The 26,498-nt window shown below is 48.5% G+C and overlaps 1 protein-coding gene across 11 annotated transcripts in view; it reads left to right on the top strand.

Moving 5' to 3' along the window:
* Positions 1-26,498, top strand: part of SBF1 (SET binding factor 1) — a 209,450-nt gene that overhangs the window by 85,382 nt on the left and 97,570 nt on the right. For all 11 annotated transcript variants that reach the window (XM_077264334.1, XM_077264336.1, XM_077264342.1 and 8 more), the window contains 3 exons: positions 23,517-23,666; positions 24,496-24,564; positions 24,681-24,836. In XM_077264334.1, coding sequence (XP_077120449.1) covers positions 23,517-23,666; positions 24,496-24,564; positions 24,681-24,836 — 375 coding nt within the window. The remainder of the gene's footprint in view (positions 1-23,516; positions 23,667-24,495; positions 24,565-24,680; positions 24,837-26,498) is intronic.

A 26,498-nucleotide genomic window follows, 5' to 3' on the forward strand; every position in this document is an offset into this window, starting at 1 on the left:
GAAAAATGTTGTCTCTGTCCAAATATATATGGACCTAACTGTATGTATATATATACATATATATATATATATATATATATATATATATATATATATATATATATATATATATATATATATATATATATATATATATATATAATCTCTAATATATAATTGCCTAGAATACTACTTCCTGCAATTTGTGCCAACTTCCGTGGCTTTGTCCGGAGCTAATGTCCGGAGATAAGTGACGTCACCAGTGTCCTACACCCAGGCAGAGCACAGGGGCCCCAGGCAGCATATGGGGCCCCAGGCAGAGCACAGTGGCCCCAGGCAGAGCACTGGGGCCCCAGGCAGAGCACAGGGGCCCCAGGCAGCATATGGGGCCCCAGGCAGAGCACAGGGGCCCCAGGCAGCATATGGGGCCCCAGGCAGAGCACAGTGGCCCCAGGCAGCATATGGGGCCCCAGGCAGAGCACAGTGGCCCCAGGCAGAGCACAGGGGCCCCAGGCAGCATATGGGGCCCCAGGCAGAGCACAGGGGCCCCAGGCAGCTTATGGGGCCCCAGGCAGAGCACAGTGGCCCCAGGCAGAACATGGGGCCCCAGGCAGAGCACAGTGGCCCCAGGCAGAGCACAGTGGCCCCAGGCAGAGCACAGGGGCCCCAGGCAGAGCACAGGGGCCCCAGGCAGCATATGGGGCCCCAGGCAGAGCACAGGGGCCCCAGGCAGCATATGGGGCCCCAGGCAGAGCACAGTGGCCCCAGGCAGAGCACACACCAAATCGGAGGCCGAGGGGCCCCGCCAACCAAATCGGAGGCCGAGGGGCCCCGCCAACCAAATCGGAGGCCGAGGAGCCCCGCCCACCAAATCGAAGGCCGAGCGGCCCCGCCCACCAAAGCGGAGGCCGAGGGTCCCCGCCCACCAAATCGGAGGCCGAGGGTCCCCGCCCACCAAATCGGAGGCCGAGGGTCCCCGCCCACCAAATCGGAGGCCGAGGGTCCCCGCCCACCAAATCGGAGGCCGAGGGTCCCCGCCCACCAAATCGGAGGACGAGGAGCCCCACCAACCAAATCGGAGGCCGAGGAGCCCCGCCCACCAAAAGTAAGTGCGCCCCCAAAAGTAAGTGCGCCCCCGGGTGCAAAAGTAAGTGCGCCCCCGGGTGCAAAAGTAAGTGCGCCCCCGGGTGCAAAAGTAAGCGCGCCCCCGGCCCCGGGTGCAAAAGTAAGCGCGCCCCCCAGTCCCGTGTGTGAAAAGTGCTGCTGTAAAGCTGGTAGCGCTGTTCAAGCACCATGTATTTCCTTCAGGAAATGCCCATCTAATATATAATTGCCTAGAATACTACTTCCTGCAATTTGTGCCAAGAAAGAACATACCAATATACATAGTTATTGATACATATTATTTATTATTTACATTATTGTTCTTAAGCAAAGAACCGTTGTTGTGGCCATTGCCACAACACGCAAAGTTGTTGTCTGATGTCTTTCATCACTCCCCTCATAAGCATGTTCATGGATCCTGTGTAACTGTACCTTAAATAACAAGAATTGTCAAGAGCTGGTGAGTGCAGCCATTTTTTGTTCTTTCTTACTATTATTTATTAATTGTATTTTACTCGGACTCCCATGACAGCACGACGAGAGAGGGGATCCGCACATTAGGAACAGGAAACCTACAGATACAAAAGGGCGGCACCTCTCCCCTGCATCAGTTGGTTTCCTGTTCCTAAAGGGACGGGTGCCTACAGATTAACTAAAGGAGCCCAGGCCGGCCGGACCGAATCTGGTAGCGGGGGGGTCTCCTACCTCGGCCGGTGCGGAGAACCCTGGAGACGCCACGGTGGTCCTGGCTGGACTGCACGCGGTGGCGTTCGCAGCAGGGAGCGGAGTCCGGAGGATTTCCTGCCTCCATCAGCGTCGGCGCCGGTAAGTATACCCATTGGTGGTGCAGCGGTGCGGTGAATGTGGGGTGCCGGCGTCAGGGCTGTCTGGGTGAACTCCCGGAGCGCTGCGGTCCGTTCCCGGCGTCCTGCACCGCTTTCAGCGTGTGCTGGAGCGTTTCCGGGTGCAGTGACGTGAGGGGGCGGAGTTAGCAGCTGCTTCCGGGTCGCCGGGTGTCTGCGCATGCGCAGTCGATCCAAGATGGCGGCGCCCATAGCATCCTGATGCCGGTTTTCTCCCACATGGTTCCTGCCTCCCTGCGGTATCCTGAGCCAATGGGGCAGCGTCTGACCTATCTGCTGACCGGATCCAAGGGGGATTTAAGCAGGTGACAACTACAGAGCCCTGCTTTTGGTCGCAAATCATCATGGAGAGTGGTGGTGAGCAGCAGCAGCAGCAGCAGCAGCTAGATGAGGTGCGTCAGAAGCCCAAAGACAGAAGCGACCAGTCCAGTCGAAGAAGCTCGTCCGCAAAAGGATCCAGAGCTTCGGCTAGGAAATAACCCCCTCGTATTCCGGTATTTACTTTGGCGCACGGGTAAGTGATCTACGTGAAAGTTCACTCTGTGACGCAGGCCCCCTATACTTTATCATTCTAGGGGAAGAAAAGCACGGACAAGTCAAGGCATAAGGAATGTGCCCTCTGTGGGGTCCCCTTACCTGATTCTTGCCTCAAAAAATTATGTGCCCCCTGTATACAACAGACGGTGAGGTCTACAGGAGTGGTTGGGTGGAAGTGACATTAGGTCAGATAGTATTTATCACCTATATTGTCCTCCCCTAGGTAGCGGAAGAATCTGTGAGTGCGGCTAACCTGAAAGAAATGATCCGTTTGGAAGTAAGGGAATCCTTACGGTCCCTGTCCCAAGCGGGAGGTTCCAAACATAGGACCCCTCTGGACTCTAATTCTTCGGAGGAAGAAAGAGAAGAGGGTGCCTATCACTCAAGTCCTTCCTCCTCTTCATCAGATGAGGAGTCTGGACGATTCTGTCTACCCCTGGATAGAATTGACAAAGTCGTCAAGTCTGTTAGAGGCACAATGGGGATAGAAGAGCCCAAACCGCAGCCCTCAAAGCAGGATATGATGTTCAGCGGATTGGATCGTAAGAAACATAGATCTTTCCCGGTGAACGAAAAAATCCAAGACCTGATTCTCCGAGAATGGAAGAAACCCGAGAAAAAGGGTTCCTTACCGCCAGCGTTGAAACGCAGGTACCCTTTCGACGATCCGGTTGTGGAAACATGGGATAAAGCCCCTAAGCTGGATGCGGCGGTGGCAAATGCGTCGAAGAAGGCCTCATTGCCATTTGAGGATATGGGGACCCTCAAAGACCCCCTTGACAGAAAGGCAGATGCTTTTCTTAAAGGAACCTGGGAGACGGCGGCAGGATCTCTAAGACCAGCAGTTGCCGCGACTTGTACAGCCAGGTCTTTAATGGTCTGGCTGGATCAGTTAGAGTCCCAGCTCAAGGACGGCGCTTCCAGAGATTCCATTCTGAAGGCTTTACCAACAATGCAGAATGCTGCGGCCTTTCTGTCAGACGCATCTGTGGACTCAGTCAGGATGGCGGCTAGAGCGGCAGGACTCTCCAACGCGGCTCGTAGAGCTTTATGGTTGAAGTGCTGGTCTGGCGACATTCAATCCAGAACTAAACTCTGCGCCATTCCGTGTAAAGGAGAATATCTCTTTGGACCAACTCTGGATGAGTTGCTAGAGAAAGCGGGGGATGATAAGAAGAAATTTCCCAATCCATCTTCAGCATCCTACCGCAGACCCTTCATTAAAAGGAGATTTGGTCGCGGGAAAAAACGCGGATCCTCACCCTCTAGAGAGAGTTTTAGATGGGAGGACAGACGCGGAAGAGGTACGGGCTATATGTTTCGCCGTTCCTCGAAAGAACAGAAAAAACCGGACCAATGACTAGCGGTCCCCGTGGGGGGTAGACTGTCAGCTTTCTCATCAGCTTGGTTTGACATTACAAACAGTAAATGGGTCCGAGGCATCATAGCGAAAGGTCTAAGACTGGACTTTGATCACTGGCCTCGAGATAAATTTAATTTAACCCCTTTACGTTCCTCCCCCCTTGAGCAAGCAGCCTTGGAAGCAGAGGTCACAAACTTATGCTTCAAGAATGTTTTGGTTGAAATTCCAGTATCAGAAAGAGGGAGAGGATTTTACTCTCCTCTCTTTCTGATCAAGAAGCCAGACGGATCATTTAGAACGATCATAAATCTTAAAGGCCTTAATAATTTTCTGACCAATGAATCGTTCAAGATGGAATCAATTGGTTCAGCAATAAAAATGTTGTTTAAACACTGCTTCATGGTAGTTGTAGATCTAAAGGACGCGTACTATCATGTCCCAATACATGAAGACTTCCAGAGATTCCTGAGGGTAGCTGTGTCAATGGGGGGACAAATTCGTCATTTCCAGTTTAGAGCTCTTCCCTTTGGCTTATCAGCGGCTCCTAGGGTGTTTACCAAGATAGTGGCCGAAGTCATGGCGCACTTACGAGAGTCTGACATCTTAATTGTCCCCTATTTGGATGATTTCCTTATAGTTGGGAATTCAGCAGACCATTGCCTCTCTCAGCTACAGACAACCACAACCAAACTTGAGCATCTGGGGTGGATTGTGAATTATGAAAAATCTCGATTACAGCCCCAGAAAATACAGAGATTCTTAGGACTGTTGTTAAAATCAGAGACCCAACAGTGTTGTCTTCCGCCCGACAAGTTATTACACATCCAACAACAGGTGTCTAGAGCAACTGATAATCCATCCATGACACTTAGACAGGCTATGTCACTGTTAGGATCTCTAACCTCGTGCATTCCTGCTGTCCGGTGGGCCCAATTTCACACCAGACCCTTACAATCCGAGGTACTGGTTAATGACAGAATCTTGCAAGGCTCCTTGCAAAGTCAGATTACTTTGGGTCCAGAAGCACTGACATCTCTTAGATGGTGGCTAGTCACTGACTATTTATCGGCAGGAGTTCCCTGTGTGACACAGGCGACACGTATTGTAACGACAGACGCTAGCCCTTCAGGTTGGGGAGCACACATGGACGACATGATAGTTCAGGGTCTATGGGACCCCTTAACATCAGCCTCCTCCAACCAAAAAGAATTAATGGCGGTTGAACTGTCAGTTAAAAAATTACTCTCATATCTGCAGGGTCACCACGTCAAGATCCTCTCGGACAACCAGGTGGCGGTCGCGTACATAAATCACCAGGGTGGAACGCATTCCGAATCATTGATGAGGGTGACAGATCGTCTATTCCAGACTGCGGAAGACCATTTTCTATCTTTAACCGCACTGCACATAAGAGGAAAAGAAAATGTAAAAGCGGACTTTCTAAGACGCAACACCCTGAGACAAGGGGAGTGGTCTCTAAACAGTCTTGTGTTCGACCAGATTGTCCACAAATGGGGACATCCAGAGGTGGATTTATTTGCCACCAGGGACAATCGAAAGACAGTAAAATTCTGTTCCCTAAATCCCAGGGAGAATCCTCTAGCGGTAGACGCCTTTCTGATCAGTTGGAACTTTCGGCTGGCTTATGCGTTCCCCCCGCTGGCCTTGATACCTCTGGTAATCAGGAAGATAAGAGAGGATCGGGCAAGAGTTATTTTGATTGCCCCATTTTGGCCCAGAAGGGCCTGGTTCACCTGGCTCAGGATCATGTCAGTGGAGGACCCCTGGGTGCTTCCGGACATCCCAGATTTGCTCCACCAGGGTCCGATCAGCCATCCTCAAGTAAAGAATCTCCATTTAACGGCATGGAGTTTGAGAGGGCGTTACTGAGGGACAAAGGGTTCTCCCCAAATTTGATTGAAACCCTTATGAAAAGTAGAAAGCAGATTACAACAACAATCTATGCTAGAACCTGGCGGAAATTCCTAGCCTCTTCTGACTTTAATTTAGAAGAGGGAATTCCTATAAAACAGATCTTAGAATTCCTGCAAAGGGGCTTAGAGCTAGATCTATCCACTAGTACCCTAAGGGTACAAGTCTCGGCCCTAGGGGCCTTGTTTTCCTGTAACATCGCCAATAATTATTGGATCTCAAGGTTCATTAAAGCTTCTAGCAGGGCTAGACCCATACATAAGGATAGATCTATGCCGTGGGATCTTAATCTAGTCCTGTCAGCATTGACTAGGGAGCCGTTTGAACCATTACAATCAGCTTCAATCAAGGCCCTATCCCTTAAAACAGCATTTCTGGTAGCGATAACATCTGCCCGTAGGGTAGGGGACATACAAGCTCTCTCCAGAATTTCCCCTTACACAGAGTTTCTGCCAGATAGGGTAGTCCTCAGACCGGACCCAGCCTATTTACCAAAAGTGTCATCACGGTTTCACAGGTCACAGGAGATAGTTTTACCATCCTTTCTTCCCAATCCCTCCAACCCTAAAGAAGAGCTACTCCATACACTAGACGTTAGGAGATGCCTGTTAGAATACATCTCTGTTACTGATACATGGAAAAAAGATAATGCGTTATTTTTATCTTTCCAAAACCCTAGAAAGGGACTCAGAGTATCAAAGTACACACTAGCGAAGTGGATTAGGGAGGCTATCTCTTTGGCTTATACTGCAGGTGGGGGTCCGACTCCGCAGAATCTGAGGGCGCATTCCACCAGAGCCATGGCTACATCCTGGGCGGAAAGATCTGGAGTATCAATCGACCAGATATGTAAGGCGGCCACATGGTCATCCCCGTCCACCTTCTTTAAACACTATAGGTTGGATTTAGGGGCCTCCTCTGATCTCACCTTCGGGTTAAGGGTGCTGCAAGCTATAGTCCCTCCCTAAGGTAGTGTTACATCTCTGTAATTCTCTCGTCGTGCTGTCATGGGAGTCCGAGTAAAGCATTAAGCTACTTACGGTAGCGGCATTTCTCGGAGGCCCATGACAGCACCCTTAGTTCCCTCCCTATTCACGTGGGGGTTGCACCTCCTATAATGTATATATCTCACGTATGATACCCAGTTCCAATATATGGGTTATAATATTGTATATAAACTGTATATAATGTATATTTTTGTGTGCCACTAACCGCTGTAGTCCTCTCAAGGCTCTGAAATACAACTGATGCAGGGGAGAGGTGCCGCCCTTTTGTATCTGTAGGTTTCCTGTTCCTAATGGGCGGATCCCCTCTCTCGTCGTGCTGTCATGGGCCTCCAAGAAATGCCGCTACCGTAAGTAGCTTAATGCTATTCTTACATTTAAATAAATAAAGTATATATGGATTCTAGACTCCCGATTCTTTAGAATCGGGCTGCCATCTAGTGTATATATATATATATATGTATATATATACACTGTATATATGTTTTTAGGAATATTTTAGCCGATGGATCCATGATTTGTCCATTTTGCAAGCCTGCGCAAAAAAAATCGCCATACGGATGACACACGGATACATTTGTCCGTAATAATCGCATCCTCGCATTGAATACGGAACAGTGTTTTGTGAAAATTACTGCGTATTACGGCCGTAAAATATGGACCGTATTTCCCTACGCTGAGTGTGACGCCGGCCTAATTAAACACAGCTGGCCTCCAATGAAGGAGTAGAATCATCTCAAGGAGGATCACAAGGAAATGGACAACATGTGACTTAATTATGAGTGTCTGAGCAAAGGGTCTGAATACTTATGACCATGTGAAATTTCAGTTTTTACTTTATTAAATTTGCAAAAATTACTACATTTGTTTTTTTTTTTTTTGTTTTTTTTCCAGTCAAGATTGGGTGCAGTGTACATTAATAAGAAAAAAATGAACTTTTTTGAATTTACCAAATGGCTGCAATGAAACAGAGTAGAAAATTTAAAGGGGTCTGAATACTTTCCGTACCCACTGTATTTAGATGTGTGATGAGCACCTTTGAACCCCCAGGTTCTTCACAGAAATTTATAACATGAATCTTCTAAAAAAAAAATAAATCACATTTTCCCCCACAAAAATAATATTTCTCCTACGCCTCATTGGGGGACACAGGACCATGGGTTGTATGCTGCCTGCCACTAGGAGGACGCTAAGTTAACACAGAAAGATTAACTCCTCCTCTGCAGTATACACCCCTTAACTGGCCAGGATTCAACTAGTTCTTGCTTAGTGTCTGTAGGAGGCACTTGGGTCTGTTTTCAGACCCCAACTTTCTTATTTTAATTTTTAATTTTTATTTTTCTGTAGATTTTTATTTAACGGAGTGAAGGGGGCGACGGATTCCTTTTATAGGGTCCGCTCTCCCCCGAACCATCAACAGGTGAGCACGGCGAGTATACCTCCCCGTCCCTCTCCTGCGACGTCTGGGGCATGCCAAAATTTTACTGGAGCGACGGTTCCTCCTTGGTCCCGATCTCAAATCCCCCCCCCTGCAAGACGGCGAGCACATAGAGCCCGGCTCTCATGTCCCTCTCCGGGGCCCGACAGGACACAAGGCCCACATCTGATGGCGTCACAGCCCCAAGACTGAACCCCCTTGGGGGACAGACGAAGATGTATCAGGGGCCTCTCCATCCCCCATCCAGGGTGCATGGATTGAGCGCGCACCCTCACAGTGACAGGAGGACCTGCGACAATGTGAGTACATATCCTCGCTGCGCTCCCACCTGCGGCAGAGATGCGGTCCGGGTCCCTGGGGAGAGGCGCCGTCGGCCGGGGGTCAGCGGTGGTGAGCAGCGCGCTGCCGCGCCCGGCGAAATTTAGTCCCTGGCTTTTCAGCCGGACTAAGCCGCAGTGTGCAGATCCGCCCATGGCCGTAACCCCGCCCTCTATATCGGCGCTTCTCATCTAGGACGAGAGGCGCCCTGCAGAATCTCGGGGGCCATATTGCCACTCATCTCCTGCGGGGACGACAAGACCCCGAAGGTGGCTCACGCTTACAAGGACCGCCGCGGCTACAACTTCCCCGGGGACACAGGCACAGGACCGTGGGTAAGCTGCTTCAAGAAAGCTTAACCCCTTCCCTGCACCACAGTGCATATCCTGCCCCTGTCTCTAAAGACACTATGTCTCAACCTAAGGAGACCAAAAAGGGTAACAAGAAGCACACGGTGTTCTTCACTTCATGTGCCACTTGCAATACGGCCCTGCCCCGAACTCACAATACCCCATTATGTGCGGATTGTGACCCGGTCTCTGTGCAGCTGCTGCCGACCCTGCAGAGCCTAGTCCCCCTGAGTGGGCCACTTCCCTGTCACAATCTTTGGCTTCCCTAGCCAAGGCAATTGACTCCCTTCGGGGTCCCTCTTTAAGTCAGCCCGCGGAGGAGTCTGGCGACAGTACGGATCCGTCCACCGGCAGGGGGCGTCCTCTGTCACTAAGAGCTCGGGGTGCCAGGAAACGTACCCACGTCTCACCCCCCGACCACAGGCGTGTTTGCCTTTCAGCATCCGCGAGTTCAGACTCTCGTTCCCCTTCTCCGGAGAACCTAAATGACTCTGAATATGAGTCCGAGGACTCTTACGTCAAGGATTCCTTGACTTCCCAAGAGACACTAGACTCTCTCATTGAAGAGGTCAGCAAGACCCTGAAGGTGGACGAGGAATCCGTATCCACTCCGGAACACGCGGTCTCTTTTAAGAAGACAAAACGTGTCCAAAAAGTATTTGTCACTCATGCTGAGTTTAAAGAAATCGTACAAAAACACAGGGACCGCCCTGACAAACGCTTCATGGGGCAAAAGCCTATTGAGGTCAAATACCCCTTTGCTCAGGAACTAGTCAAGGCCTGGCTACAGTCTCCCTCAGTGGATCCTGCAGTATCGCATCTCGCTTCCAAAATGATCCTATCTCTGTCAGACGGTTCCTCAGTCAAGAACCCCTCTGACCACCAAATTGACTACCTTGCTTGTTCCGGCTTTGAAGCCACAGGAGCGTCTCTCTTTCCATCCTTCGCCGCTTCTTGGGTGGCTAAGGCTATGGTTGCTTGGGCTGAGGTGCTTACCATGACCATCCAAGACAGTAATCTCCCTCCAGAGGCTATCAACCTGGCTAACCAGATAGCTCAGACCGGGGACTTCGTAGTTAACGCCTCGATAGACGCGGCCAATTGCGCTGCTCAGGCAGACGCAAATGCAATTTCCATCAGAAGAGCCCTGTGGCTCCGAGATTGGCGAGCAGATTCTGCGTCCAAGCGTTTATTGACATCTCTACCCTATCAAGCCGGTTGCCTATTTGGAGAAAAATTAGACCAAATAATCTCGGATGTTACCGGGGGGGAAAGTAAATTTCTTCCCCAACAAAAGCCTACCCGGCCGTTTCGGTATCAACAACAATCTTGATTCCGGCCTTTTCGCAACAATCCCAATTGGTCATCTTCATCCTTCTCCCCTGCATCAGGACGAGGTGCACGTGGGGACCGAGGCTCCCAGGTCTCATACAGACCCAACCGTAACTGGAAACCCAGACCACGGTCATCTGGGTCTAAGGGATCCAGATCCCTTAGATCCTCCACTCAATGACTCGTTGCAACATCCGGAGGACATCAACAAAGTAGGAGGTCGCCTACTTTCTTTCCGTCAAGCCTGGTTCTCGGTTCGCTCCGACGAGTGGGTCAGGGAACTGGTGTCCTCTGGATACAAAATAGAATTTTCTTCTCCCCCCCCCCCGACACGTTTTTTCCAGTCGTGTCCTCCCAAACCAAAGGCACCGGCTTTTCTCCAGGCCATACGGGCACTACAAAAGGATTGAGTCATCACTCCGGTTCCACAAGACCAAAGGTTCAAAGGGTTTTACTCGAACCTATTCGTGGTCCCAAAAAGGACGGATCGTTACGTCCGATTCTAGACCTAAAACTTCTGAACAAATTCGTCAAAATTCGGCGCTTCAGAATGGAATCTCTCCGCTCTGTCGTCGCGTCCATAGAAAAAGGAGAGTTCCTAGCATCTATAGACATCAAAGATGCTTACCTCCACATCCCAATTTTTCCTCCTCATCAACAGTTCCTTCGCTTCGCATTTCACGAGGAACACTTCCAGTTTGTGGCCTTACCTTTCGGCCTCGCCACCGCTCCCAGAGTTTTCACAAAGGTCATGGCGGCTGCCATGGCCATTCTTCATTCCAGGGGAGTGGTGATACTTCCGTACCTGGACAACCTACTGATAAAAGGCCCATCATACCCAGCCTGCAAAGAGTCCATCGATCTCACGGTGGATACTCTTTCTCGCCTGGGTTGGAAGATAAACTTCGAGAAATCCTCTCCAATCCCGACTCAACAGATCTCCTTTCTGGGAATGACACTGGACACTTCCCGCGGTCTGGTCATTCTCCCTCCAGACAAGACCTTGGCCCTGCAGCGGGAAGAACGGAGTCTTTCCCATCCAGTCTCCCACTCCATTCGTTTCAGCATGCACATTCTCGGGCAGATGGTAGCAGCCATGGAAGCGGTTCCGTTCGAGCAATTTCTCTATCCCCATGATGGCACCACGGAGAGAGGGGTCCGCCCCCAGGGACAGGAAACCTACAGGTGAAAAAGGGCGTACCTCTCTCCCACATCAGTTGGTTTCCTGTCCCTGACGGCGAACCTACAGCACGTACCTGAAGGATACTTCATGGGATTCCATGGGCTGGTCCAGTCGGTTCCTGACAGGGGGCGCCCAATCACGGCTGGGTCGAGTGGGTTTTCTCTCCCCCCTTTTTTCCCTTCCCTGGTGCACCACCGCTGGGGTCGGCGGGCCTTATGGGTGAGTGTGAAGGGGGAGGCAGTGAAGAGGATCAAGCCTGCCTTCCCCACGGGAAAAAAAAAAAAAAAAGGGGGAGGAAGGAGGCAGGTGGCGGCGGTCACCGAAATAGCCTCCGTACCAAGGCACAGCGGTACATGGAGGTAGCGGCGGCTACTTTTCCATGAGGTCCCAGACAAAGCCGTTATGGTGAGCAGAGGCCGGCGGGCCAGAGCGACATGTGGGACCGCTGAAACGCCGGCGCCATTGCCGTCCGAACCGGAAGCTCCAAACAGGTGTGTGGGCAGGCGCCGGCAGACGGAACGCTGAGGCGCGCGCGTCCCCGCTTATATCTTCCCCTATGTGAGCGCCCGTGGTCTGGGAAACCGGAAGTCAGGTGGGCGCATGCGTAGATCGCCACTTCCGCCGGCGGCGCAAGCTGTTAAAGGAGCGCTTTCAGGCGGGAGAATGTGGACAATTCAAGCCTCCTTTGCACTAAACGCAGTGCGGAGGCCACTATGAGCGACAAGGAGCAGCAGGATGCGCAGGAGATCGTAGAGTTATCTCCTGAGCAAGCGCAGGTACAGCGGCACCAGCGCTTACAGCATCAGCGCAAGGGAAAGTCTTCCTCTCAACAGCGCAGCAGCAGTGGACGCTCAGAGTCACAACGCAGCCGGGTTTCTGCAAAAACCACACGACCGGTGACGAATCCAGTGGTGGATATAGTCCCCAGGCCTGAGACGGTATCTCTTATCCACAGGGGGTGAGTGATCTACGTGAAAGTGCTGAGTTTTACTCTTTCTCCTAGGGAAGAAAATGTACAGGCAAATCAAAGCACAAATTATGTGCTATATGTTCAGAAGAGCTTCCTTCCTCCTGGGAGAAAAAGCTATGCAGCACTTGCATAGAGAAGACGATTCAGGAGGAATCCCCGGCATTTGCCTCAGACCTAAAGTCATTAATAAGGAGTCAGGTGGAGAGTGCCCTCAAAGGCATTAAAACCTCAAAGAAAAAACGCAAAACAAGTCCTAGATCCCCTGAATCTAGTGTGGACGAGTCGGAAAGCGAAATATCTGATTCTAGTGATTCATCAGCCTCTGACACCTCTTCGCTATCCTCAGAAGGGGGACGCAGTTGCTTCCCTATCGAAGAGACAGACGCCTTGGTAAAAGCCGTCAGGACAACAATGGGTCTGTTAGATGAACGCCCTAAAAAAAGGCACAGGTTATAATGTTCAGCGGTTTGGAACAAAAGAGCGTTCCCAATAAATGAAAAAATTCACTCTCTAATTAAGAGAGAATGGAAAAAAACAGACAAAAAAGTTCTCTTGACTCCCAAGAGAAAGTACCCTTTCGATGACCCAGCCGGCTCATCCTGGAGTAAGGCACCAAAATTGGATGTGGCCATAGCGAAGGCCTCTAAAAAGTTCGCCTTGCCCTTCGAGGACATGGGTACCTTAAAAGACCCGATGGACAAAAAAGCTGAGACTTTCTTGAAAAGCTCCTGGGAAGCGGCAGGGGGTGGACTAAAACCAGCCATCGCGGCCACTTGTACGGCCCGCGCCTTAATAGTGTGGCTCGAGCACTTGGATTCCCAATTAAAGGAAAAAGTCTCAAGAGAGACAATTCAAAAGTCGGTGTCTGTGATGAAAGGTGCGGCAGCCTTTTTGGCTGACGCATCGGTAGATTCGGCTAGATTAGCAGCCAGGTCAGCCTCCTTCTCAAACGCCACAAGACGTGCCCTGTGGCTAAAGTGCTGGCTAGGGGATTTGCAAACAAAAATCAAACTATGCTCAATACCCTGTGAAGGCGAATTCTTATTTGGGTCAACATTAGACGACATCCTCGACAAAGCCGGGGATAAGAAGAAATCTTTTCCCGGGTTCCCCAACCAGTCTTACAGGCGTCCCTTTCAGAACAGAAAGTTCATGCGGAGGAGACCCCCAAAAGGAAATAAAGATGCATGGGAAGACAAAAGAAATAAGAACAGAGGGTTTTTGTTCAACAACCCCCTCCCCCCCCCCCCCCCCCCGAAGAAAACACATTGAAGGTATTCCCCGGGTCGGAGGGAGACTAGCCGGATTTCTTCCAGCCTGGGAAAAAATTTCAAACAGTCCCTGGATATTAGGCATAATACGAGAAGGTCTCAAACTGAAATTCCGCATTCCTCCCGGCAATTCCTTCATGGTAACACCGCAGAGACAATCACTTGAACAGTCAGCTCTCCAGGAAGAAATTTTGAACTTAATTCAGAAGGGAGTCTTACAAGAAGTCCCATACCAGGAAAAAGGCATGGGCTTCTACTCTCCCCTCATCCTTCGGAGGAAACCGGACGGATCGTACAGGACGATCATAAATCTCAAAAGATTAAACAGTTTCCTCGAGATTCAACACTTCAAAATGGAGACAATAAAATCTTGCGTGAAAATACTCTTTCCCTTGTGTTTCATAACTGTTCTAGACTTACGAGACGCATATTACCATGTGCCTATCCACAGGGATCATCAAAAGTATCTCAGACTAGCAGTGAATATACAGGGGGAAGTGAAACACTACCAATTCCGGGCTCTCCCCTTCGGGTTAGCCATCGCACCTCGGGTGTTCACGAAGATAATGTCAGAAGTGATGGCCCACATACGGGAACAGAATGTTCTAATAGTTCCCTATCTGGATGACCTCCTTGTGGTAGGGACCTCATTCCAACATTGCAAACAGTTGGATTTGGTCATGGCTTCACTGTCGAGTCTAGGTTGGCTACTGAACATGCCCAAATCCAGAGTAGTGCCAACCCAGGTACAGGAGTACTTAGGGATAGTCCTGGACTCGACCACGCAGAAGTGCTACCTTCCTCAGGGGAAGATTCAAAAAATGACACAGGCTGTGTTACAGTTGACGATATCTCAAGTCACTACTCTTAAGAAAAGCCATGTCCCTGCTGGGCTCCATGACAGCCTGTATCCCGGCCGTGCAGTGGGCGCAGTGTCATACCCAGGACCTACAATGGGAGACTTTAGATTCAAGCCTATCTCTGCGCGGAAATTTAGACGGGCAATTAAGCATCTCATCAAGCACGATACACTCCCTAGTGTGGTGGGCAGACCCAGTGAATTTAACCAAGGGGGTTCCTTGGGTACTACCGACGGAAAAAATCCTAACGACAGATGCAAGCCCCTGGGGGTGGGGAGCACACACAGACGATCAAGTGGCACAAGGGAATTGGAGCAAAAGTCAAGAGCTAGTCTCTTCAAACATGAAAAAACAGTTAGCGGTAAAATTGGCCCTAACGCACTTTCTAAAACTCCTTCACTCCCATCACGTAAAAATCTTTTCAGACAACCAGGTAGTGGTAGCATATCTGAACCACCAAGGGGGCACCAGGTCTCGAGCGCTGATGGAGGTAACCCAATCCATCTTCCACATAGCAGAACACAATCTGAAGTCCTTAACAGCTCTCTACATAAAAGGCTCAGAAAACCAAACTGCAGACTTCTTGAGCAGGACATGCTTAAAACAGGGGGAGTGGGAGCTAAAACAATCGGTATTCAACCAGATCGTAAAACGTTGGGGACAGCCAGAAATAGACCTATTTGCGAACAGTCAAAACCAGAAAGTAAAAACATTCTGCTCAATCGATCCCCGGGGGGGCCCCGTAGCTCTGGACGCCCTTACAATTCCCTGGAACTATCGCCTCGCCTATGCGTTCCCTCCGATATCCCTCATCCCCTTAGTACTGAGGAAAATTCGGGAGGAGGGAGCAACAGTGATAGTAATAGCTCCATTCTGGCCCCGCAGAATATGGTTTTCTTGCCTAAGAAAAAAGTCCATAGCAAGCCCTTGGGTTCTACCAGACACTCTGAATCTTTTATCCCAGGGTCCGGTGTTTCACCCCAGTGTAAAGAACCTACACATGACAGCTTGGCTTTTGAAAGGAAGCTACTAAGTGATAAAGGTTTCTCACCCAATCTAGTGTCCACTCTATTACAGAGTAGAAAACTCTTAACCACCAAAATATATGGGAAAGTGTGGAAAAAATTTATGTCTGTATCGGGCGCAGACCCATCCGGGGAAATCCCAATAGGGAAAATTCTTGAGTTCCTGCAGAAGGGATTGGAAAAAGGTCTAGCTACAAGTACTCTAAAGGTTCAGGTAGCAGCCTTGGGAGCTTTGTATAATCATGATCTAGCCAGAAATCGCTGGATCACGAGATTCATTAAAGCCTCAGGTAGGTCCAGGCCTATCCCTCTCCATAATACTCCTCCATGGGATCTAAACCTTGTTTTAAATGCTCTAACCAAACCTTCCTTTGAGCCCCTGGCGGACGCCCCTTTAAAGATCTTATCTCTTAAAACCACACTCCTAGTGGCCCTAACTTCGGCCCGTCGCGTCAGCGATATACAAGCATTATCTGCATGCCCACCCTTTACTCAAATACTTGAAGACAGAGTCATTCTTAAAACTGACCCGGCTTACCTCCCTAAAATCACGTCACAATTTCATAGAACACAAGAGATCTCTTTGCCCTCCTTTTGTCCCAGCCCCAAAAATGAGGGGGAAAAAACACTGCATACCCTAGATGTAAAAAGATGTCTGGTCCAATATCTATCAGCCACTAGGGAGTGCAGGAAGGATAGGGCTCTGTTTGTCTGCTTCCAGGGTCCTTGGAAGGGACAGAAATCATCGAAAGCCACGTTAGCGAGGTGGATAAGAAACGCCATCGCCCTATCCTACTCATCCGGCGGGACAGCCATCCCGGAGAATATAAAAGCTCATTCAACCAGAGCAGTGGCATCATCCTGGGCGGAGAGAGCTGGCGCTTCGATACAACAGATATGTAGAGCGGCCACTTGGTCTTCCCAGTCTACATTTTTCAATCATTACCGTTTAGACTTGACCTCCTCTGATCTCACCTTTGGGCGAAGGGTTCTAGAGGCAGTGGTCCCTCCCTAAGAGTTACAATCTATGCAAATCTCTCCGTGGTGCCATCATGGGGATAGAGAAAATTGTAGTTACTTACCGATAACAGTATTTCTCTGATCCCATGATGGCACCCGTATATTCCCTCCCTTTTCACACACAGGTGTGCACATTCTAACGTACCAGTAATTAGCTTTAGTCACGGTGCCTCTGTTAAGTTAAATTGGTTAAGTTTAATTTGTGCAAATATTGAGTTGCAGCTGAAGTTCTGTATAAAGGTACCTTCACACGAAGCGACGCTGCAGCGATAGCGACAACGATGTCGATCGCTGCAGCGTCGCTGTTTGGTCGCTGGAGAGCTGTCACACAGACCGCTCTCCAGCGATCAACTATGCCGAGGTCCCCTGGTAACCAGGGTAAACATCGGGTAACTAAGCGCAGGGCCGCGCTTAGTAACCCGATGTTTACCCTGGTTACCAGCGTAAAATCTAAAAAAAACAAACAGCACATACTTACATTCACGTCCCCCTGCGTCCACTTCCTGACTGACTGAGCGCCGTACAGTGAGAGCAGAGCGGTGACGTCACCTGAGCGGTGACGTCGGCTGCTTTCACTTTCACTTTGCGGCGCTGAGTCAGAGGAGGAAGCAGACTGCAGGGGACGCAATGTGAGTATGTGCTGTTTGTTTTTTTTACATTTTACGCTAGTAACCAGGGTAAACATCGGGTAACTAAGCGCGGCCCTGCGCTTAGTAACCCGATGTTTACCCTGGTTACCAGTGTAAAATATCGCTGGTATCGTTGCTTTTGCTTTCAAACACAACGATACACAGCGATCGGACGACCAAATAAAGTTCTGGACTTTATTCAGCGACCAGCGACATCACAGCAGGATCCTGATCGCTGCTGCGTGTCAAACGAAACGATATCGCTAGCGAGGACGCTGCAACGTCACGGATTGCTAGCGATATCGTTATAATGTCGTTTCGTGTGAAGGTACCTTAAGGCTTTGTAAACCAACTGATGTGGGAGAGAGGTACGCCCTTTTACACCTGTAGGTTTCCTGTCCCTGGGGGCGGACCCCTCTCTCCGTGGTGCCATCATGGGATCAGAGAAATACCGTTATCGGTAAGTAACTACAATTTTCATCTCCGTCCTCTACAACATGCGCTGCTGTAGGCGTGGAAGGGGAACCCGTCCTCTCTCGACCGCCGTTTCATTCTATCCCCACAGGTCAGAAGGACCCCCAGGTGGTGGACGCTGAAGTCCTCCCTGAACCAGGGAAGGTCCTGTCTCCCAGTACGGTGGCTGGTGGTGACCACCGATGCCAGCCTCGTGGGCTGGGGGGTGGTTTAAAACCACCACACAGCACAGGGACAGTGGTCCACTCTAGAGTCTCGTCTCTCCATCAATATCCTGGAAATACGAGCTATCAGGCTAGTGTTGTTCAGGTTTCACCACCTTCTGGCGGGTCACCCCGTCAGAATCCAGTCCGACAACGCCACAGCTGTGGCATACATCAACCGTCAAGGGGGAACCCGCAGCAAGACGGCCATGCTCGAGGTGTCCCACATTCTCCGTTGGGCCGATACCAACCATTCGCCCATCTCAGCGATCCACATACCAGGTGTGGAGAATTGGGCGGCGAACTTCCTCAGTCGCCAGGGTCTCCCCTCGGGCGAGTGGTCCCTCCACCTGGAAGTTTTTCCAACAGATTTGTCATCTTTGGGGGACCCCGGACGTGGACTCATGGCCTCCAGGCTAAACAACAAGGTCCCACAGTTCATTGCCCGATCCCTCGACCCACGTGCCGTCGGAGCAGACGCCTTGGTCCTACCGTGGCGTCTATTCCGCCTCCCGTACATTTTTCCTCCTCTCCCCTGCTACCGAGAGTCATCAAGAAGATCAGGGCAGAGGGGGTGCCAGTGATCTTCGTGGCGCCGGACTGGCCGCGCCGAGCATGGTACGCGGAACTGGTCCAGCTTGTCACCGACGTCCCCTGGCGTCTTCCAGATCGCATGGATCTTCTCTCACAGGGCCCGATTTACCACCAGAACTCAGGGGTCCTGTCTTTGACGGCCTGGCCGTTGAATCCTGGATTCTAGGCCAAGCGGGTTTCACTGCCAAGGTGTCCTCCACCATGATCAGGGCCTGGAAACCCGTGTCCATGCGCAGTTACCACCGTATCTGGCAAATCTTCTTTGCATGGTGCGACGCACATGGACGATCGCCTCTGGCATTTTCTATCCCCTCCATATTGGAATTTCTCCAATCAGGACTAGAGTCGGGTCTCGCACTTAGCTCCCTCAAGGGACAGGTGTCAGCATTATCAGTCCTGTTCCAACGAAAAATTGCCAATAGATTACCGGTTAAGACGTTCTTTCAGGGAGTTTCTCGTGTGGCGCCTCCCTACAAGATACCTATGGATCCGTGGGATCTTAATTTGGTCCTTGGAGCCCTTCAGGAGGCCCCCTTCGAACCACTGCAGGACGTCTCTCTGACCTTCCTTTCCTGGAAGGTAGTTTTCCTAGTGGCTATTACATCCATCAGGCGTGTTTCGGAGTTGGCGGCACTTTCCTGCCGACCTCCGTTTCTGATTTTTCACACGGACAAGGCAGTCTTGAGGACTTCTTCTTTTCTGCCCAAGGTCGTTTCCTCCTTTCACCTCAACGAGGAGATTATTCTGCCTTCGTTCTGTCCGGCTCCAGTCCATCGCATTGAGAAAGCTCTGCACACTCTCGACGTGGTGAGGGCCTTTCGACGGTAAGTCTCACGGACGGCTCCTTTCCGTAAGTCGGATATCCTATTCGTACTTCCAGAGGGACCAAGGAGGGGTTCTCCCGCTTCCAAGGCTACTCTAGCCAAGTGGATTCGATCGGCTATTCAGGAATCCTATCGTGTCAAGGTTGTTCCTATCCCAGCAGGGATTAAGGCTCATTCTACTCGGTCGGTGGGCGCCTTTTGGGCCATTCGGCACCAGGCATCAGCACAACAGCTTTGCAAAGCTTCGACATGGTCCAGCTTACATACTTTTACGAAGCATTACCACATTCATTTTCTATCCTCTGCAGACACCGCCCTTGGCAGGCGCATTTTGCAATCGGCGGTACCTTAGCTGTAAGCCAGTGGTACATGGGGTATTAGCAGATATGTTGCTCCCCACCCAGGGACTACTTTAGGACGTCCCATGGTCCTGTGTCCCCCAATGAGGCGTAGGAGAAAAGGACATTTTTGTGTACTCACCGTAAAATCCTTTTCTCCGAGCCAATCATTGGGGGACACAGCACCCACCCTGTTAGCTTATTGGCTTGTTGTTACTTCTTTGGTTTTGACAGTTTTATTGTCTTTCGTTTAATACTCCTACTGCTTTACTACCGAACTGGTTGAATCCTGGCCAGTTAAGGGGTGTATACTGCAGAGGAGGAGTTAATCTTTCTATGTTAACTTGGTGTCCTCCTAGTGGCAGGCAGCACACAACCCATGGTCCTGTGTCCCTCAATGATTGGCTCGGAGAAAAAGATTTTACGGTGAGTACACAAAAATCTCCTTTGTAGCCCCAATTTTTTTTTATTTTCACAAGGGTAACAGGAGAAATTTGACCTTACAATTTGTTGTGCAATTTCTGAGTACGCAGATACCGGATATTTGGGGGAATACTACTTTTGATGCACGGTGCAAATCTCAGAAGGGAAGAAGCGCCATATTAGAGTTCAGATTTTGCTAAAATGATTTGTGGGTGCCATGTTAAATTGGCAGAGCCCTTGAGATGCCAGAACAACAGAAACCCGCCATGTGTGAACTCCATTTATAAACTACGCAGCCCATTGAATTCATCTAAGGGTGCCGTTATCATATTAACACTACATATGCCTCACAGAAATATTTTATACCATTGAGCGGTGAAGAAAGAATAAATTACATTTTTACCACTAAAATGTTTTATCCCCAAGTTTTTAATTTTTCTAAGGGCTAATAGGAAATTTTTTTTTACAACAAACCATGGTACATTTTTTTCTGAGTGCACTAGTACCCTACAAGTGATCAGGAAATGTTTTTCAGGCACAGTTCAGGCAAGCTCAGAAGAGAATAAGTGCTATCCTATAGTGCAGATTTTACAGTAATAGTTTGCAGGTGCCATGACCCACTGGGAGAGCTCATGAGTTGCCAGAACAGCAGAAACCCCCATAAGTGGCCCCATTTTACAAACTACACAAATTCATCTAGAGGTGCAGTGATCATATTGACACACATTGAAAAAATAATTACATTTTTTCCACCAACATTTTGTTTTAGCCCCAGATTTTACAATTTTACACAAGAAGTGGGAAAAAATTGCACCATAATTTATCCCACAATTTCTACTGAATGTAGCAATACCCCATTTGTGCCTGTACATTACTGCTTAGCCATACTGAGTGATTCGGGAGGGACGGAGCGCTATTTGCCTCCTGGAGCGCAGATTTTCCTAGACTCCATGTAGAGAGCCCCTAAGTGCTAGAAGTGCAGAATCCCCCCCCTCAAGTGACCCTATTTTGGAAATTATACCCCTTTGGGGAATTTATCTACAGGTGTAGTGGCGATTTTGACTCTATGGGTGTTTTCCAGAAACCAGCAGCAATGAATGTTGCAGAGTAAAAATTGCAAACTGCCATTGTAGTGACCAATACTTTATAGTGACCAGCACGTTATGCCCAGCTCATGCTTCTGGAGACATACACCCATAAGTTAGGCTGGCTCTCATCGCTTCAGAAATGCCAATCATGACGCTATATTTGGTGTAGGTACACTGTGGGGCATTTGGTTTTGAAAGCGCAGAATTTCTTTTAATAGACAAGTAGTCATTTCACTTTTCCAGAGCCTTTGTGCTACCAGTGACGTGAAAGCCTCTATATTTCTCAACAGATGATGGACCTGAGGCGGGATTTTTTTTTTTTTTGTGTGGATTGAGTTGAAGATTTTGTTAGGAACATTTTACATAATGTTTGGGATCACACTTATCCAGCACTCTACACTTACATCAGGGTTTCCATCGAAATCTCTGAATGAAGTGATTCAGGTGAAACCCCCGAGGGATCCATTCACTATAATGAGAGAGCAGGGTTACTCTGAACTCAGTCTGGCCTCTGTTCATCAGTGTCCTTCTTTTCAGAAGTACACAAAACTGTGGCCGAGGGCACTTTTATGCAATCCTATAAAGACAGACCTCAACAGTGCCTCCATCTGCCTCATTATAGTTGATCTTCTACCGGGGGTTCGTTCTGAATCGCTTATTTAAGAGATTTACACGGAAGTTTTCACCGAGCCTTACTGCAATCTTTAAGAGGCAGAATGAACAAATCAACAGCAGATGAAGACACTATTGGTCTTCACCTGCTAAAATTGGTTTGTGTTTTTTTTTTTTGTTTGTTTGTTTCTTTACTCTGTTCCTCGTATGGTATAAGTGATATGGTGACCTTATTCTATGGGTCGGTGCGATTACAGCGATATCAGATTTATATTTTTTTTATGTTTGACTGCTGTCGCACACTAAAAATCACAGAGCCATATATATGAGGGTTTTTACGGGACAAGTTGACATTTTGATACATTTTTCAGACACAAGACTTTTTTTGATCGCTTTCTATTCCGATTTTTGGGAAGCAGAATTAACAAAACCAGCAATTCAAAATTTTTTTTTTTTTAATGTCGTTCCGCATGTAAAATTGATAAGGCATGTTTATTCATCTGGTCAGTATGATTACAGTATTTATATTCGTATTTTTGATCGTGTTTCATTCCACTTTTTGTATGGCAGTTGGATGATAAAAAACAAGGCAAAAAAATGCTTTATTTATTTTTTTTATGGTGTTTACTAAAGGTGTTAACTAGTGGGGCAGTTTTATAGGTCGGGCCGTTCCGGACGCGGCAATGCAAAATGTGTATATTTAATATTTATATGTAGAATATTTTTGTAAATTTTTTTAATTAAAACATTTATTCATCAGTACAATATATTTTGTTTTTTAATTTTTTAGATTTTTACAAATTTTTTTTTTTAAACTTTACCCGACTATGTAAATTTCATTTTTTGCAGGCTGATTGCTTGTATAGCATAGAGATGCAAAAGCATCCCTATGCTATGCGAACTGTCAGCACTTCCTTGACAGACACAGTTGCTACAAAATGCTCTGAGCATGAGCAAGCAACTTTGTTAGATCTGCTGACCTGGATGTTGTAATAATGACATTGGGTCACCATGGCAACGACTGGGACGCTGCATTGATTTTGCGGTGTCTCCGATCCAAGGGCTGAGGGGGCTGTCTTCCCTCTGCCTGCTCCCGAAATGCAGCGATCAAGTTTGACCGCAGCAATTAGGGTGTTAAAGTGCTGGCAGCGGTGTGGGACCGCTCTTCGCACGGAGTTCCGGGTGTCAGCTTTCAGAATCAATCTTTGCACACAAAATCGCTGGGACGTATCCTTCCGTCCAGGTCAATAAGTACCAGGTCACAGGGACGTATTGATATGTCTTGGGTGCTAAATGGGTTAAAGGAATCAGTCAGCAGGATTTCACACCATTTCTTATGTGCTTGTATCTCTTTCAAAGATGAGTCCAACAATACCTTTACATGGCCGTTCTATTCCTTCGTTAATGAAAAATCACGTCTTGAATTGATGTGCAGATGAGGATGAAGAGCTATATTTGAAGCCTCTGTCACTCCAGCACTATTCTGCACTAAGCGTCGCCTCCTCCTGTTTATCTGACATCTAATATGCCGGAAGTCGCTCAGCATAGAGGCTGGCAGTCAAGTATGAGGAGGCGGCGCTAGGTTTGGAATAAAGCCGCAGTTCCATGTAAAGGGTATTCCTGGACTGGTCCTAGAAAGGGCTTCATACACATATAAATTGTTTGGCGGTGAAATCTTGTTGAAAGATTCCCTTAAAATTTAAAGAGAGCCATCTCATTTTCAGTGTATAAAGATTTAAAAACAGGGAAAATAAATCTTAATGACCTTAATTCCCTCTGCAGCTTCACCCAGCTGTTCTTCGGGCACTGAAAGGGAGAGCAGCACGGCAGTGTCTAACACAGGAGCTCAACCTGCATGTGCAGCAGAATCGCGCCGTATTAGATCACCAACAGTTTGACTTCATTGTTCGTCTGATGAACTGCTGCCTACAGGTGAGTTGCTAAAAATAAAATAAAAAAAAAATATGTTTGTTTCAGTTCCCAACGTACCGAATTTTTTGGACTATAAGAAGCACTTTTCCCCCAAAAAAAATTGAGTAAAATGGGGGGTGCGTCTTATAGTTCGAACGCAGGCTTGTTGGTTGCGGCGGCAGTGGTGTGGTGTAGTGGCGGCAGAGGTGAGGTGTAGCGGTGGCAGAGGTGCGGTGATGCTGAGGCACAGTGGGCGGTACGGCGTGCACTTGAGCAGGGTCCCTTCCTCGGGTGAGGTGATGTCGCGGCCCGGTGTCCACGGAAAGCAGAGTCGGGTGAATCACGGGTTTATAGGTGGCGGCGGCGGCCGCCGCGCGTGCACAGATTGAGTTCTCTGCTTCCTGGGGCTTCAGGAAAATTCGCAGATTGAGACCTCTGCTTCAGGAAAATGGCTGCTGCGATCTCCAACTGTGCAAGCGCTGCCTCCCGCGGCCATTTTCCTGAAAGCCCGGGAAGTAGAGTACTCAATTTGCGCACGTGCTTCCTCAGGAAGATGGCCGCCGCCAAACCCGTGATTAACCCGACTCTGCTGCTTGCTTTAGATACTGGGTCCGCGGCGTCACCTCACATGAGGAAGGGACCCTGCTCAGGTGCACGCCGTACCGCCCACCGCGCCTCAGCATCACCGTACCTCTGCTGCCGCCACACCACTGCCGCAACCCCCTGTGGGGGAATAGTGGTTTTCACAACTCTGCATTCTCTGGTACACGTACATGATTCTTTTATGGAGAATGTAAATCCTGAAGGTTTTTCAGTTGGAGAAGTAATAGGCTTGCCTTTCCTTCCTCAGGATTGTACATCTCTGGATGAACATTTTATAGCTGCAGCCCTTTTACCTTTGGTGACAGCGTTCTGCAGGGTAAGATTTTAACTAATGCACTGTATAATTGGCAAATCAATTGTCTATTTGGTTTTAATGTTGTAATACTCTTTTGGCTTATTACACTACATTCCTTATGAACATTTTATTTCCAGAAATTGAGTCCGGGCATCACACAGTTTGCTTATAGCTGTGTACAAGAGCATTTAGTTTGGACCAACATGCAGTTCTGGGAAGCCATGTTTTATGGTGATGTTCAAAACCACATCAGGGCTTTGTATGTAAATTCTGAGGAGAATGGCTCAAATCTGGTAACTATACGAAAGTTTTTACTTATTTATGGGATTCTTGTTATATAGGTGTGGGTTAGCTAAATTAAGAGGTATTTGCATTTGCACTGCTTAATTATCGTGAACGGGTGTCTCTAGTACTACGGTAATGGTTTCCTTATTGTGCATTCTAAACTAGCTGCTGATAAATGAAATGTTTTTTTTGGTTGCACAAAAGATCATTTTGGGCAGAGAATCATCCTGTGTAAACGGTACCTCCGCTGCCGAGAGCAGTGCTAAGTGCACATAGACTGCCAAACTGCTAGTAGTGATGAGTGAAGTGCTCTGATAAGGTGTTATCCAAGCATGCACCGGTGGTAATGAAGTGCTTTCGGCATGTTCGAGTCCCCTATTAAACAGGCAATCCATGCATGTGTTGTGGCTGTTGAACAGCCACAGGACATGCAGCCGCGGGGACTCAAACATATTATTCGAGCGTTCGAAAGTCACTCGGTTAGCACCAGAGCATGCTCAGATAACACCTTAACTGGGGAAGTTCGCTCATCACTATTAGCATTAAGTGCTCATCTAAAGTCTGGTTGGCAAGTGTCAAGCTATTAAGCGAACGCTGATTGGTGGTCTTTTAGTGCCGCAGGTTGCTTAAATGGTTGTCTGGACTTTCCACAAGCCTGCAGTCACTATACAAGTGAATTAAGTGAGGCTGCGCACATGTAGTCGGAATGTGGCCACCAGTATGCATTTCACATACTTGCGGTCACATGACTGCTCGGTCCCTTTGCTGGCAATGTAAGATCCTCAAAGTGCACACAGTACGTGATGTGAGTATTCACTAGACTACTTCTGTCATAGCCTGGACAAGCACTTTAATGTAAATGGAGCTCTAGAGGGGGATTGTATTAAAATGTGGCATATGTGTTTGGGAAGGATAATGGCGGTAAATATCAATCTATAAGCAGTGACGGAACTAACATCGGAATATAATGATTTACTAACTTTAGCATATAAATACATTAAGCTTTGGATCTTAGGTTTATGAAATAAGAAATGTTTTAAAGGTCTGCTGACACTTGTGCTGTTTCTATATTTTCCTTCACATAGCCTGTATTCCGTGATTGTAGATGCAAATATATTATGTTTGAGGGGGAGAGATTGGAGCACCCCTTTTTAGATGGTTCTAAACTTAATACCGTATATACTCGAGTATAAGCCGACCCGAGTATAAGCCGACCCCCCTAATTTTGCCACAAAAAACTGGGAAAACTTATTGACTCGAGTATAAGCCTAGGGTGGAAAATGCAGCAGGTACCGGTGAATTTCAAAATTAAAAATAGATACTCCATACCGTTCATTATGGCCCCATAGATGCTCCACATAAAGCTGTGCCATATATACACAATGCTCTGCACCGTTTCCCCATAGCTGTGCCATATATATAATGCTCTGCACCGTTGCCCCATAGCTGTGCCACATATATAATGCTCTGCACCGTTGCCCCATAGCTGTGCCATATAGTGCTCTGCACCGTTGCCCCATAGCTGTGCCATATAGTGCTCTGCACCATTGCCCCATAGCTGTGCCATATAGTGCTCTGCACCATTGCCCCATAGCTGTGCCATATATATAATGCTCTGCACCATTGCCCCATAGCTGTGCCATATATATTTAATGCTCTGCACCATTGCC

The sequence above is a fragment of the Ranitomeya variabilis genome, chromosome 5 (assembly GCF_051348905.1).
Source record: "Ranitomeya variabilis isolate aRanVar5 chromosome 5, aRanVar5.hap1, whole genome shotgun sequence".
NCBI classification, from domain to species: domain Eukaryota; kingdom Metazoa; phylum Chordata; class Amphibia; order Anura; family Dendrobatidae; genus Ranitomeya; species Ranitomeya variabilis.